Here is a 16,762-nt window from a genome sequence, read left to right as displayed (position 1 = left end):
GCTCACTCCTTCACGGGGATTCAAACTGCCAACCTTCTGATCGGCAAGCCCTAGGCTCTGGGGTTTAACCCACAGCTCCAGCCGCGTCCCTTATTGAGGACAATACGTTCTTGCAAAAGTGGGGGTCCAAAGCAGGCACAGTCCAGCAAAGAATGAGCTTACGGTATATTCCCTATGCACACGTTCCCTCCCTCGCCTTCCCATTGGTTGGGTGCTACAAGGTTTTCCTTCCCCCAATTATCAAATAACAGACAAGAGGCTGAGCGTGGAGAGAAACGTCTCCTTCCTCCTCTGAGTTGCCTCCACTTCCGGCTTCACCAGCAGAGATAATCTCCGGGCTTGCAAAGGAGGGAGGGAAGGAGGCGGGAAGGGGGGCTGCATCGTGCGGAGGCGGAGGAGGGGCTGCTTCCTAATCAAGCCTCCTAATTAAACGCCCTCACTCCCTGTCTCCCATGCGGGGGCTCCCATTCCCGCCCCCGCTGCCCAGGATTTCGGGTGAGTGCAAAGCCAGTGGCGGGGAAGGAGGGAAGGGGCTTTGCGAGGAGGTCCAGGATGAGAAGCCCCCGGATGGGGAGAGGCGGCCCTGCACAAGATCCGGGCGGGGAGAAGAGAAGGGAGGAAAGGGAGCTGTTCTCTTAAAGGGGGCCTTGAAGGGGAGGGGGTGAGAAGCTTCCTCCTGCAGGGATCTAGTACAAAGGGAGTTGCAGGGAAGGAGGCGGGCAAGGGGAGGGGGGTGGGCATTGCTGGCCAGGACCGCCTTAATAGTATTAATTAAATTTAATATTTATACCCCAGCAGAAGACCCCTCGGAGGAGGACCTTATCTTTAGGCAACAGGCGAAAGCCTTTCTCTTCTCCCAGGGGTTTGGCTCATTAAACAATCTATGGACTGCACACCTGCATGGGGGGGGGCGAGGGTTGTCGTTTTTATTTCTTACTCTGTTATGCATCTCTGTGTTTTTCTCTTGTAAGCTGCCCTGTGATCTTTGGAGGAAGGGCAGTATAGAAATGTGAAGAATAGCTGTAAAAATATGAAGCCCTCTTGCGTTGGGGGGGGGTTGGTTGGGACAAAGTCATTGATCAGCATGCATAACAGGATGGGCTTAGGAGGGAATGATAATGATAATAATATAAATAAATAAATAAATAAATACTTGCAGCCTGCCCATCTGATTCCGTTGCCTCAGCCACTCTGGGCGGCTTCCAACAAAAACACCAAAAAAATTAAAACATGAAAAACTTTCCTGTACAGGGCTGCCATCATAAGACTACCGTTTTGTAGAAATGGCCTTCAAATAGAAAGAAATGCCCTCTTTAAGGAGTCCCGTGGTGTAAACGTGTATGTTGTCCTCTAGGTCCAAACACATAGTAAGAGCAAGAAGTGCTCCAAAGTGCTTCTGTTGTGAACTTGCCATCTAACTTGTTTACTCCTGACCAAAGTTCCTGTTTCCCAAAAGGACTGGAGGGGGGCTCCTCACCACTTTTAACCCCCCCCCACTCCCACCGCATGGAAGGCAGAGGACGTGTTCATTCACAATCCCAGTAAACCATGTGTGTATCTGAAGTGAACCAGGCGCTGCAGCTCCTTCCCCTCTCACTGGGCTGCAGAGGAGGAAACGGATGGGTTTGAAGGCTCTTCCTGCCTCTCTCCCCTGTGCAAAAAGAGCAAAGGGTGTTTGCAGGGCAGGAGGGCAGAGGAGGAGGCAGCGAGGGCAGAGGGAGCAGTGGGCGGATCTACCGCCTCTCCCAGGGGGTCCAGATGCAAGCAAGGGGCTTCCTTCTTCTCCATGCAAGGGCCACCCATGTATTCAGAGCAGTCCTTTGCAGATTAACTCTTAAGTTCCATGGGATCTACTCTCAGGCCACTAATGTGCATACCATGCCAGCCTTAAGAAGGGAGGTGGGACAGGCAGGTGAAAGGAATTGCCAAAGGTGTTTGAAAATGGGCAGGGGCTCCTGGGAAGGGGTCTTTTTGTATGCAACAACTGCAGTGGGGATGCTGATTGCCAGGGATAGAAAGGAGATAAAATTCCATCAGAAGAGGAGTGGCAAGTAAAAATCCTTCAATATATAGAAGTAGCATAGATGACGGAAAAGATAAGAAATCGATCGACCCAAAAGTTTAAAAGGGAATGGGAGCTCTATAGACAATATTTAAAAGAACAGTGTCCCCTTATAAAAACTTTAAAATGCTTCGAATAACTCTCGGAATTGAATAAGGTACAAAGAATTCAGACAAGATTTAACAAAGATAAAGTTTATTGAAAAATAGAGGCACGCAATTAAGAAAATTGCCAACCTAGCAGTTCGAAAGCACATCAAAAGTAGATAAATAGGTACCGCTCTGGCAGGAGGGTAAATGGCGTTTTCATTCACTGCTCTGGTTCGCCAGAAGCGGCTTAGTCATGCTGTCCACATGACCCGGAAGCTGAGTGCAGACAAACGCCGGCTCCCTCGGCCAGTAAAGCGAGATGAGCATTGCAACCCCAGAATCATGCGTGACTGGACCTAATGGTCAGGGGTACCTTTACCTAATTAAGAAAATAAATAACCTATATCAAGGAAGTCGGAAGTTGATGGCTGGAATAATTTTGTGCATTCGTGATGTATTCTATTTCTTTTTGTAAGAAATGTATTGTGCTTTTTTGTTTTGTTTCTTTTCCTATTTATAAGCTTTTGTTGTGTGTGTGTGTGTGTGTGTGTGTGTGTTGATTTTAAACCAATAAAGATTGAATAAACAAAATAAAATAAATAAAAAAGGAAAGGAGGTGATGAAAGGAATTGCCAAAGGTGTTTGAAAATGGGTGGGGGCTCTTGGGAAGGGGGTGCCCAATTGGGGCTTCTCCAGGGGCAGCAGAATGTCTTGGGCAGGAGAATCCCTGCAGGGGCTCTCAGACTCCCTTGGCTGCTTCTTCTCTCCCTCCCAGGAAGCCTCAACTTGCTCTGGCTTCTGCGCTCTTCAGGAAGCTGAAGCTGCAAACCTAGCTGAGACTGAACCTGCAACCCTGGCCAGGATGGAAGGAGGAAGATGGACGGCTGACCTGGTCAGGCTGTCTCCCGCATCCCTCCCCACAACCTCTGAGCATTCCCTCCCAGGACCCTTGGAGAAATCTGGTGAGTTCCAGGGGAGAGGAGATGGGGACAGGGATAGATGGATGGTGGAGGAAGAAAGAGGAAAAGATGGAGAGGAGACAAATGGAAGGAAGTTCCTGACAGGAAGAAGGAAGTTGTGAGGCCTTCTCCAAAGCAGCTCTTTGTTTCTTGAATCCCTTTCAGAAAGGAGTGGGGGCAGATTTTCTCCCTCCAGGATTTTAAATCTTAGGAGTTACAGTGGTACCTCGGGTCTCAAACTTAATCAGTTCCAGAAGTCTTCCAAAACCAAAGCGTTCCAAAACCAAGGCGTGCTGTCCCGTAGAAAGTAATGCAAAATGGATTAATCCGTTCCAGACTTTTAAAAACAACCCCTAAAACAGCAATTTAACATGAATTTTACTATCTAACAAGACCATTGATCCATAAAATGAAAGCAATAATCAATGTTCTGTACCATAAAATAAATAAGACAGTATTGTAGATGATAAAAATTTAAAAAAAAAAAAATCGTACCTACATTGATGATAGTCATTGTTTGAATTGGGACCTTTTATCCCTTTCCACAGTCAATCAATCAATCAATCATAAAACAAAAAACAAGCTTCAGTCAAAAATGAAAAAGCCACAAAAACGCAAAAAATAGGAAAAAACTAAAGCAGCAAATATCACCTCAGAACACTGCAACCAGAAACGGCTTTAATATTGATTGGGGGTGGGGGAGCTTAAATTAGCTGTGCAAGGGAACAAATGGGATGAAAAAAACCTTGATTATGATGGAGATGACTTAAATTAGCTGCTCAAGGGTAAAACGGAATGAAAAAAAGCCTTAATTAGGGTGGGGGGCACTTAAATTTGCTGCGCAACAGTAAAAATGGAAGCTCAGGAGCACGTTCGGTTTCCAAGGCAAACTTCAAAAACAGGAGCACCTATTTCTGGGTTTGCAAATGATGAATCAACAGAAGCATAGTCTATCTATGGACTTCCTTTTTTTGAAATATTTTTATTGGTTTTTACAAATACAAGTTTATATCAAAGACATTTATATAATCATTTCATGAGATTCTCTGAATCACATGACTTCGCTCCATCCCCTTCATGGGTCCTTATATTAATTTTTCCAAAACTACATACAGTGGTACCTCCGGTTGCAAACAGGATCTGTTCCGGAGCTCCAGACGGATCCCGAGGTTTTTGCAAACCGGAGGACCGCTTCTGCACACGCACGCGGAACAATAGAGTGCTTCTATGCGTGCGAGCGGCGAAACCCGTAAAAGTTCCAGAGGGTTACGTAACACGAGTTACCACAGTATAGATACATTCTCCACAGTTTTCATTTATCTAAATTGTCCATAAACTTATTTACAAGTGATTCCTAAAGTCCAGCTAACGTTTTGATTTGCGTGCAATAATCTCATAGGTAAATTATAAAATTTCCCAAATCTTTTTTAAAGTCCTTGTTTTCTTGATTCCTGAGTCTCGCGGCTAATTTTGCCATTTCGGCAGAGTCCAGCAGTTTGGCTTGCCAGTCTTCCCTAGTTGGGATTATTGCATCTTTCCATCGTTGGGATAATAACATCTGTGCAGCTGTTGTCGCATACATAGTCTTTCCTGGTCTTTTGGGATCTCAGTACCTGTAATTCCAAATAAATAAGCTTCTAGGTTCTTAACAAATTTTATTTTAAACATTTTTTTTAAATTCATTATATACCATTTGCCCAAATGATACTGTTATCTTACATGACCACCACATATAGCAAAAGGTACCCACTTCTTCTTTACATTTCCTGCAGGGAGGTGGGACCGATTCAGATGGTCCGCCCCCGCCACTTAATGGATCCAAGTGGTTTCCAGAGAGTGGTAGGGGATGCTTTATCCCATGTTGATGGCCTTTCAGCCAATTCCCTGGTGGCCCGCTGGAATGTGGAGTTAACCAAGGCTATTGACTGTTTGGCTCCGAAGCGCCCTCTCCGATTGCATGGAGCCCGGGCAGCCCCGTGTTTTTCCACGGATCTGAGGGCAATGAAACAATCATTGAGACGGCTAGAGCGCCGGTGGCGGATAACTCATTCTGAAGCTGACCGGACACAGGTTAGAGCTCAACGTCGAGCCTACCAAGTGGCGATAGCGACAGCGAAGAAGACTTTCTTCGCCGCCTCTATTGCATCTGCAGAAAACAGCAGCAGGAGACTTTTTCAGGTGGTTCACAATTTAGCGGAACCACCTGCGACATCGGGGCCCAGTACGGGCCACATGTTCTCCTGCAATGATTTCGCAAAGTTTTTTGCAGATAAAATCGCTCAGATTCGGGAAGAAGTAGACTCCACCGTGGGAGCAGGGCCAGGGCGGGAGAGTGCTAGAATCCTGTCTAGTCAGGTTGTGTGGGATCAATTCCAATCTGTTACCTCTGAGGATGTGGACAGGCTGCTTGGACGAGTGAAGCCAACCACCTGTCTCCTGGATCCTTGCCAATCCTGGCTTATAAAAGCTAGCCGGGAAGGACTGGGCGATGGGCTTCGTGGGGTGGTGAATGCTTCCCTCCGTGAGGGAGCCTTCCCAGACCCGCTGAAAGAGGCGGTTATTAAACCGCTTCTTTAAAAACCATCTTTAGATGCGGCCACGATGGCCAATTATCGCCCAGTCTCAAATCTTCCATTCTTGGGCAAGGTGATTGAGCGAGTGGTTGCTGAACAACTCCAGGCATGCCTGGAATATGTGGACTATTTGGATCCCTTCCAGTCGGGATTCAGGCCTCATCATGGGACTGAAACTGCCTTGGTCGCACTGGTTGATGATCTCCGGCGGGCTAGGGACAAAAGTGAGAGCTGTTTCCTAGTTCTGCTGGATCTCTCAGCGGCGTTTGATACCATCGACCATAACATCTTTCTGGACCGTCTTGAGGGGCTGAGAACTGGGGGCACTGTCATACAGTGGTTCCGCTCCTCCCTCCTGGGCCGTGTTCAGAAAGTGGTGGTGGGGGATGAGTGTTCAGACCCCTGGGCTCTCACTTGTGGGGTGCCTCAGGGTTCTGTCCTCTCCCCCATGCTTTTCAACATTTACATGCAGCCACTGGGAGAGATCATCAGGAGGTTTGGGCTGGGTGTTCATCAGTATGCGGGTGATACCCAGCTCTACCTCTCTTTTAAATCAGAACCAGTGAAGGCGGTGAAGGTCCTGTGTGAGTGTCTGGAGGCGGTTGGAGGATGGATGGCGGCTAACAGATTGAGGTTGAATCCTGACAAGACAGAAGTACTGTTTTTGGGGGACAGGAGGCGGGCAGGTGTGGAGGATTCCCTGGTCCTAAATGGGGTAACTGTGCCCCTGAAGGACCAGGTGCGGAGACTGGGAGTCATTTTGGACTCACAGCTGTCCATGGAGGCACAGGTCAAATCTGTATCCAGGGCAGCTGTTTACCAGCTCCATCTGGTACGTAGGCTGAGACCCTATCTGCCTGCAGACTGTCTCGCCAGAGTGGTGCATGCTCTGGTTATCTCCCGCTTGGACTACTGCAATGCGCTCTACGTGGGGCTACCTTTGAAGGTGACCCGGAAACTACAACTAATCCAGAACGCGGCAGCTAGACTGGTGACTGGGAGCGGCCACCGAGACCATATAACACCGGTCTTGAAAGACCTACATTGGCTCCCAGTACATTTCCGAGCACAATTCAAAGTGTTGGTGCTGACCTTTAAAGCCCTAAACGGCCTCGGTCCAGTATATTTAAAGGAGAGTATCCTCCCCCATCTTTCTGCCCGGACACTGAGGTCCAGCTCCGAGGGCCTTCTGGCGGTTCCCTCACTGCGAGAGGCCAAGTTACAGGGAACCAGGCAGAGGGCCTTATCGGTAGTGGCGCCCGCCCTGTGGAACGCCCTCCCATCAGATGTCAAAGCGATAAACAACTACCTGACATTCAGAAGACATCTGAAGGCAGCCCTGTTCAGGGAAGTTTTTAATATGTGACATTTTAGTGTATTTTTCATCTTTGTTGGAAGCCGCCCAGAGTGGCTGGGGAAACCCAGCCAGATGGGCGGGGTGCAAATAATAAATTATTATTATTATTATTATTAGATATTTGAACTTACTAGGAGTCAAATACCATCAGTACATCATTTTCATGTAGTTTTCTTTCAATGAACAGCAAGCTGTGAATTTCAGATTTGTTTTCCAAAGCCTCTCCCAATCTGCCATTTGTATGTTATATCCTAAGTCCCTTTCCCATTTAGTCATAACTGATTTGACCTGTTCATCCTTTGTATACCGTTCTAGGAGCAAGTTATACATTTTAGAGAGATCTTTTTATGTTACTTCCTAAGAGTTCTTTTTGAAATTGTGATGTCTCATAATTAAACCTTTCTTTTTGTCTATCTTTAAGATATCATTTAGTTAATGGTACTGTAACCTGTCAGTTACAGCTTTCCTTATCTCTTCAAAATCTTTTAATTTCAGTTGGTTTTCAACTTCAGTTAACAGCTCTGTATAAGTCAGCTGATTACTTCTCATATTCAATTTTTTTCAGAGATAATTGCTTCCAAGGGGGAAAGCTACCAGGGTGTTTTTTACTCAAGCAATTTTTTATACTTCTCCCATATCCTAAAAATTGATTTTCTTACTATATGATTCTGAAAAGCTCTATGCACCTTGGCCTTTTCCTACCATAAATATGCATGCTATCCATTATTTGTGTCCTTCCAGATCTGAAATACAGTATCTGTGTTTTCCAATGTAATCCATTCCCGGTTCTAGCAGATACAGGATGTTTCATAATAAAGTTTCAAACCCGGCAGGGCAAAACCTCCTCTCTCTCTTACATCTGTTAATAATTTATTTTTAATCCTTGATTTTGTCCCTTGGATAGCTTGAAAAAGAGGATTAGACTGATGTCTGTGCTCTGCCCTCGTGGTCCTAGGCAATAATGCTTCTTGATACTAGTTCCTGGAAAGCACAGGAAGGCAGAAGGCTCTTGTACTCAAATCCTGCTTGCTGGTTTCCCACAGGCATCTAGCTGGCCACCTTGAGAACAGGATGCTGGACTAGGTGGGCCTTTGCCCAATCGAGCAGGCTCTTCTTATGTTCTGATACAGGCATCCCCAAACTTGGCCCTCCAGATGTTTTGGGACTACAACGTCCATCATCCCTAGCTAACAGGAACAGTGGTCGGGCTGATGGGAATTGTAGTCCCAAAACATCTGGAGGGCCAAGTTTGGGGATGCCTGTTCTAAGATATTGCAATATTTTTACACTTACATGTGGCAGAGTAACACAAAAGTTTGACTTCTTAGTCATAGGAGAGACTGCTATTCGAGCCTGTGATCATTTCCTCCCTGGAAAAAGAGAAATACTGTGGTACCTCAGGTTACATACGCTTCAGGTTACATACACTTCAGGTTACAGACTCTGCTCACCCAGAAATAGTGCTTCAGGTTAAGAACTTTGCTTCAGGATGAGAACAGAAATAGTGCTCTGGTGGCGCAGCAGCAGCAGGAGGCCCCATTAGCTAAAGTGCTGCTTCAGGTTAAGAACAGTTTCAGGTTAAGAACGGACCTCCGGAACGAATTAAGTACTTAACCCGAAGTACCACTGTACAGAGATGTGTCTAAGAAGCCAGTTCCACCATAAAGTATAAAATAATGCAGTTTATTAAGTGTAAATGGAGTGATCATGTGTTTTTCTTGCCATTATCTCACCTGCATTCCTAAAAGTTTGGAACATAGAGAGGACAGTAGAGAAAGGAGACAGTGTTAAAATAAGAGAAGTTACATACTGGGACTGACATGTGTTCAGTTCCTTTCTTGTCTTTCTTGAAAGTCTTAACAGGATTCTCTTCCCCCTCCCCCACTCCCAAACAGGTGAGGAAGATGATGGCCAGAATTCTATTGAGCCATCTGTGAATTCATTGGGAAGAACAAAGAAACAGTTTAAATGCATGGAATGTGGGATGTGTTTTAGTCACAGTGGAAGACTGAGGACACAAAAACGAATTCACATAGAGGAGAAACCATTTAAATGTACTGATTAGCGAAAGAAACATCAAGGAACTCACACAGTGGATAAACCATTTGAATGTATTGAATGTGGAAAGTGCTTCAGTCGAAATGGAAAGCTTAGAATACACCAACGAACTCACACGGGGGAGAAACCATTTAAATGTATTGAATGTGGAAAGAGCTTCAGTGAAAGTAGAGCACTAAGAAAACATCAACGAACTCACACGGGGGAGAAACCATTTAAATGTATGGAATGTGGAAAGAGCTTCAGTAGAAGTGAACACCTTAGACTACACCAACGAACTCACACGGGGGAGAAACCATTTGAATGTATTGAATGTGGAAAGTGCTTCAGTCGATATGGAACACTTAGAATACACCAACTAACTCACACGGGGGAGAAACCATTTAAATGTATTGAATGTGGAAAGTGCTTCAGTCGATATGGAACACTTAGAATGCACCAACGAACTCACACAGGGGAGAAACCATTTAAATGTATTGAATGTGGAAAGAGCTTCAGTGAAAGTGGAGCACTAAGAAAACATCAACAAACTCACACGGGGGAGAAACCATTTAAATGTATTGAATGTGGAAAGAGCTTCAGTCACAATGGACACCTTAGAAGCCATCAACTAACTCACACGGGGGAGAAACCATTTAAATGTACTTAATGTGGAAAGAGCTTCAGTGAAAGTGGAGACCTTAGAGTACACCACCGAACTCACACGGGGGAGAAACCATTTGAATGTACTGAATGCGGAAAGAGTTTCAGTGAAAGTGGAAATCTTAGAAGACACCAACGAACTCACACAGGGCAGAAACCATTTGAATGTATTGAATGTGGAAAGAGCTTCAGTCGAAATGGACACCTTAGAAGCCATCAACGAACTCATACAGGGGAGAAACCATTTAAATGTATTGAATGTGGAAACAGCTTCAGTCGATATGGAAACCTTACAAAACACCAAAAAATTCACACGGGGAGAAACCATTTAAATGTATTGAATGTGGAAAGAGCTTCAGTGAAAGTGGAAACCTTGGAAGACACCAACGAACTCACACAGGGGAGAAACCATTTGAATGTATTGAATGTGGAAAGAGCTTCAGTCAAAATGGAACAGTTAGAATACACCAACAATCTCACACAGGGGAGACACCATTTAAATGTATTGAATGTGGAAAGAGCTTCAGTTAATATGGACACCTTAGAATACACCAACGAACTCACACAGGAGAGAAACCATTTAAATGTATTGAATATGGAGAGCTTCAGTCAAAATGGACACCTTAGAAGCCATCAACTAACTCACACGGGGGAGAAACCATTTAAATGTACTGAATGTGGAAAGTGCTTCAGTGAAAATGGACACCTTAGGAAACATCAACAAACTCACACGGGAGAAGCCATTGAATGTGGAAAGAATGTGGAAAGAGCTTCAATCCATATCGACACCTTATAAGACACCAACTAACACATGGGGAAGAAACCATTTTAATGTATGGCATGTGGAAGGAGCTGCAGCAAAAGTAGAGCACTTAGAATACACCAACTACCTCATACAGGGGAGAAACCATTGGAATGTATTGAATGTGGGAAGAGCTTCAACAGGGAGGATAAACTTGCATTACACTGGCGAACTCCCAAAGGGGAGAAGCTTAAGTCAATATGGAACCTTAGGAAACATCCGCTAACTCACATAGGGAAAACTAAATTTATGAAACGTGGAAAAAGCTTCAGAGGGAGTGGAGACCTTAATATTCATAAGATAATTCACACAGGCGGGAAACCATATAAATGTATGGAGTTTTCCACTCAGGTTTCCCAGATTTCCTGGGAAGTGAAGATGATTGTCAAGTCTCTGGATGTACAGAAAAGAATTTCAATAAAAATAATAATATTTTTTATTTGTACCACGTCCATCTGGCTGGATTTCCCCTACCAACCTTGGTGGCTTGCAACAAAATATTGAAATACAATAGTCCTTCAGATATTAAAAGCTTCCCTAAACAGGACAGCCTTCAGATGTCTTTTAAAGTCTGGTGGCTGTTTTTTCCTTTGACATCTGGTGGGAAGGTATTCCACAGGGAGGGCACCACTACCGAGAAGGCCCTCTGCCTGGTTCCCTGTAACTTTGCGTCTCACAGTGAGAACTTTGCTCTCTCCTCCCGTCACCAGTCTAGCTGCCGCATTCTGGATTAGTTGTTGTTTCTGGATCGCCTTCAAAGGTAGCCCCATGTAGAGCGCATTGCAGTAGTCCAAGCGGGAGATAACTGGAGCATGCACTACTCTGGCAAGACAGTCTGCGGGCAGATAGGGTCTCAGCCTGCGTACCAGATGGAGCTGGTGAACAGCTGCCCTGGACACAGAATTGACCTGTGCCTCCATGGACAGCTATGAGTTCAAAATGACACCCAGGCTGTGCACCTGGTCCTTTAGGGGTACAGTTACCCCATTCAGGACCAGGGAGTCCGCCAAACCTGCCTGCCTCCTGTCCCCCCAAAACCTGCCTTGTCAGCATTCAGCTTTAATATGTTAGCTGCCATCCATCCTCCAACCGCCTCCAGACACTCACACAGGACCTTCACCATCTTCACTGGTTCTGATTTGAAAGAGAGTTTGAGCTGGGTATCCGCATACTGGTGAACACCCAGCCCAAACCCCCTGATCTCTCCCAGCGGCTTCATATAGATGTTGAAAAGCATGGGGAGAGGACGGAACCCTGAGGCACCCCACAAGTGAGAGCCCAGGGGTCTGAACACTCAACCCCCAACACGACTCTCTGAACACGCCCCAGTGTATAACAGTGCCTCTAGCTCCCAGTCCCCAGCCCCTCTAGACAGTCCAGAAGAATGTTATGGCTGATGGTGTCAAAGCCTCTGAAAGATTAAGCAGAACTAGGAAACGGCTCTCACTTTTGTCCCTAGCCCGCCGGAGATCATTGACCAGCGTGCCCAGGTCTGTTTCAGTCGCATGATGAGGCCTGAATCCCAACTGGAAGGGATCCAAATGGTCCACATCTTCCAGGCTTCCCTGGAGTTGTTCAGCAACCAACCACTCAATCACCTTGCCAAAGAATGGAAGATTTGAGACTGGGCGATAGTTGGCCGTATCGGCTGGGTCTAAAGATTATTATTTTTTTAAGAAGCAGTTTAATACAGTGGTTCCTCGCGTTACATACGCTTCAGGTTACATACTCCGCTAACCCAGAAATATTATCTCGGGTTATGAACTTTGCTTCAGGATGAGAACAGAAATCGTGCAGCGGCAGCAGGAGGCCCGATTAGCTAAAGTTGTGCTTCAGGTTAAGAACAGTTTCACGTTAAGAACAGACCTCCAGAACAAATTAAGTTCTTAACCAGAGGTACCACTGTAACTGCTTCTTTCAGTGTGTCTGGGAAGGCTCCCTCACAGAGGGAAGCATTCACCACCCCACGAAGCCCATCGCCCAGCCCTTCCCGGCTAGCTTTTATGAGCCAGTATGGGCAAGGATCAAGGAGACAGGTGGTTGGTTTCACTCGTCCAAGCAACCTGTCCACATCCTTAGACGTAACAGATTGGAATTGATCCCACACAACTTTACTAGACAGGACTCTAGCACTCACCAGCCCCCGCCCTGCTCCCACGGAGGAGTCTACCTCTCTGAATCTGAGTGACTTTATCTGCAAAAAAACTTTACAAAATCATTGCAGGAGATCATGTGGCCTGTACCGGACTCCATTGGAGAGATGGTTCCATTAAATTGCAAACCACCTGAAAGAGTCTCCTGCTGCTGTTTTCTGCAGATGCAATAGAGGGGGTGAAGAAGGTTTTCTTCACCTTCACTATCGCCATTTGGTAGGCTCAACGTTGAGCTCTAACCCGTGTCTGGTCAGATTCAGAATGAGGTTTCTGCCACTGGTGCTCTAGCCGTCTCATTGCCCTCAGATCCATGGAAAACCACGGGGCTGTCCGGGCTCCATGCAATAGGAGAGGGCGCTTCAGAACCAGACAGGCAATAGCCCTGGTTAACTCCACATTCCAACGGGCCACCAGGGAATCAGCTGAAAGGCCATCAGCATGGGATAAAACATCACCTACCACTCTCTGGAAACCATTTGGATCCATTAAGTGGCAGGGGCGGACCATACAAATCGGTCTCACGTCCCTGCAGAGGGGAAGGGTTGTGGAGAAGTCCAGTTGCACCAGGAAGTGATCTGACCATGGCACTTCTTTAGATTTGCTTTTACTTAGTGTCAGATCACCAACAGGTGAACACCAGGTCTAAGGCATGTCCGCGGCTATGAGTTGGGCCAAACTTATTCAGGGACAGCCCCATGGAGGCCATGCTTTCCACAAAGTCCCAATCAGCCCCTTGTAAGGTTGTGTCGGTGTGAATGTTATAATTCCCCAGGACAACCAAACTAGGTGTCTCCAGGAGAACATCTGCCACAACCTGAAGCAGTTCGGGCAGGGAATCCTTGGTGCAGCGGGGAGATCGGTACAAAGGAATCCTGTACTGCCCCTATTGTTCAACATCAAGAATATGCACTCGGAGAACTGGGTCTTCCCAATAGGACACCTGGTGCAAATTAATGACTTCCTACAAATCACTGCAAACCACCACCCCCTCCCTGCCCACATGACTTGGGTTGCTGTGCGTAAGAGAAACCTGGTGGACAAGCAGTGGCAAGGACAGGTCCATTACTGCATACAAAAATATTCTTTTGTTTCTTTTGGGATGTCTGTTGTTAATAGGCCAAAAAAAACACATTTCTGGCTTATTGGGGAAAGTATGTTGTAACATTTTATTTAATTCTTCATTAATGGTATCCCAAATTTATTTAATTTTAGGGCATGTCCACCACATATGGGAGAAATTCCCTTCTTTAAGTTTGCACCTCCAACACTTTCCACTGGTGTTTTGGTACATTTTAGCCAATTTTGAGGATTTAAGATACCATCTGTACATCATTTTTTTTAAAAAAAATATTTTATTGTATAGCATGCTGTAAGTTTTCCCATTTTTCTAAATCAATTGTATGACCGAAATTTTGTGCCCATTTGACCATGACATCTTTAACCCCTTTGTCTTTTAAGTGCCAATTTAATAATAGTTAATAAATTTTGGATAAATACAATTTGGATAAATTTTTATCATCATTTATAATCAATTCTTTGTCTATTTCAAATAATTTTGTATCAAATCCATTTACTTTCTTGTCTTCCTCAAAAATTGCATTTAATTGATGGTATTGAAACCAGCCTACTCCTGTATGTCTTATTGTTTCAATTTTTTTCATTTGTAATCTATTATTTACTTCCTCTAAAAGATCTTTATACGTCAACCAATTTGAATCCATATTTTTTCTTTTTACTGCCTCTGCCTCCATTGGTGACAACCACCATCGGCTTTTTGGTTCCAATAATTTTTTGTTCCTTTCCCAAACTTCATATAAGGCTTTCCTAATAATGTGATTTAGAAATCCATTGTGGATTTTTGTTTTATTATAATCCAGGTAGCTGTGCCACCCCACTATATTATCCCAGCCCTCAATATCCAATAATTTAGTATTCTTCAATATCATCCATTCCTTAAGCCAGACCGGGCAGGCAGCTTCGTAGTAGATCCTAAAATCTGGCATTCCAAACCCTCCTTTGTTTTTGGTTTCTGCTAATAATTTAAATTTAATTCTGTTTTTTTTTTTTTTTTTTTGCCCTGCCAAATGTATTTTGCCAAATACCTGTGCCATTCCTTAAAACAATTTAAGCCATTAAGAACCAGAATTGATTGAAAAGGGAACAGCATTTTTGGTAAAACTACCATCTTGATTGTAGAAATTTCCCCACAACGTGAGTTTTAATTTACTCCAGATTTCTAAGTCTTTCCTTTTGTTCCATACCTTAATATAAATGTCTTTCTATAAATGAATGTTTTTCATGGTTATCCAAATTCCTAAGTACTTTGCTCTGTTAGTAATTTTAAGTCCTGTTTCTATTTCTAACTTTACTTTTTCTTGTATATCTAATTTTTTTACCAGGAGTTTTGTTTTTTATTTATTAATTTTGAATCGTGAAAATTGTCCAAACGCCTTTCTTTTTCCTTTCCTTTCCTTTCATTATAATATGTTTTATTGATTTTCTTTCTTACAACAAATATCCATCACCATCACTAAATCTTCCTATATCTCATCATAGTCTTTCAATTTTAACTTTCCTTCTTGTTCTATTAGTAATTCTCTGTATGTTGGCCATATTCCTTTCATTGTTGACATGTTAAGTAATAGTGCTTCAATGGGTGATAGCCATCACGGAGTTTGGGGTTCCAATAATTCTTTGTATTTTCTCCATACCTTTATTAAAAACTTATTATAGTATTGTGGAGTCCTTTGTGTACTCCCCCCCCCCATACCACAAATATGCATGCCAACCAAATCTGTTGTCATGTCCTTCCAGTTCTATTGGCTCTTCTTTCTCCAATTTTATCCAATCCCGAATCCGAGTAAAACAAGCTGCTTCATAGTAAATTTTGAGATCTGGAAGGGAAAAGCCTCCCCTTTCTTTTAAGTCTGAGTTTTGTATTTTATTCTTGGCCTTGTTTTTTTCAATATTACTACAATACTCCAGAGCAGCCTTTTTCAACCTGTGGGCCCCCCAGATGTTGCTGAACTACAACTCCCATCACCCCTAGCTAGCAAGGCCAGAGCTCAGGGATGATGGGAGTTGTAGTCCAACAACATCTGGGGACCCACAGGTTGAGAACCGCTGCTCTAGAGGGTTTTCTGTTGTAATTATTAGATTGTCTGCTTAGCTCTGACCTTATATGCCCTTTGTCCAACTTTAATTCTTTCTATTCTAGGGTCTTCTCTTACTGCTTTCAAATATACTTCCAGAAGTGTGATAAAGAGGAGACGAGAAAGAGGGCAGCCCTGTCTTGTTACCTTAGAGATATTAAAAGCTTCTGATGTTTCACCATTTATAATTAGTCTGACCTTTTGGGAATTATAAATCGCTTTTATACCACTACATATTTTCTCACCCAAACTCATCATTTCCAAAGTTTTTTGCATGAATGCCCCTGAAGCATTATCCAATGCTTTCTCCGCATCCACCAAGATCAGGGCTGCCTTTTTATCTGGTCTCATTTATAGGTATTCTATTGTATCTACTACCAATCTACTATTGTATCTGCTGTAAATTTGTCCTCTGCGTAGGAAGCCTGACTGATCTTTCTTTATTAATTTTGCCAGGATCTTTTTCAATTTATTGACTAATTTCTTTGCAAATAATTTATAATCTGAATTTAGAAATGAGATTGGTCTATAATTTTTAATTTACTCTAAATTGGATCCATATTTCAGTATCAATGTAATTAGGGCCTCTTGCCATGATTCTGGCACTTGTCCTCCTTCTAAAATTTTGTTCATTATTTTTTTCTAACACCGGTAATATGGTCTCTTCCAATTTTTTGTAATTCATTATAGAAATACCATCTGGACCAGGGACTTTACCATTCTTAGAAGTCACAATTCCTTCTTTTATTTCATTTATATTAATAGGGGCATTTAAGTATTTCTATTCTTTCTCTTATTTTTGCCAGTCTATTGTTTATTTTTAAAAAATCCTATTTTTTCGTCAAGTTCTTCCAGCTCACTTCCATTTCTGTTGTTGTTTTGCAGCAGATTTAGTTAATGTGAAAGCACAAAAGA

General features: G+C 43.8%; 1 protein-coding gene across 1 annotated transcript in view; it reads left to right on the top strand.

Moving 5' to 3' along the window:
* The first annotated feature begins 10 nt into the window (after positions 1-10).
* LOC308469370 (uncharacterized protein) overlaps positions 11-16,762 on the top strand; it is a 43,225-nt gene continuing 26,473 nt past the window's right edge. The window contains exon 1 of the mRNA XM_080991707.1: positions 11-495. Coding sequence (XP_080847833.1) covers positions 453-495 — 43 coding nt within the window. The 5' untranslated portion in view covers positions 11-452. The remainder of the gene's footprint in view (positions 496-16,762) is intronic.

Source organism: Podarcis pityusensis (genome assembly GCF_964106645.2).
Source record: "Podarcis pityusensis genome assembly, chromosome: 2".
In the NCBI taxonomy this organism is placed as follows: Eukaryota; Metazoa; Chordata; class Lepidosauria; order Squamata; family Lacertidae; genus Podarcis; species Podarcis pityusensis.
Note: the sequence above shows the minus strand (reverse complement) of the source record. Positions and strands in the feature narration are given on the sequence as shown.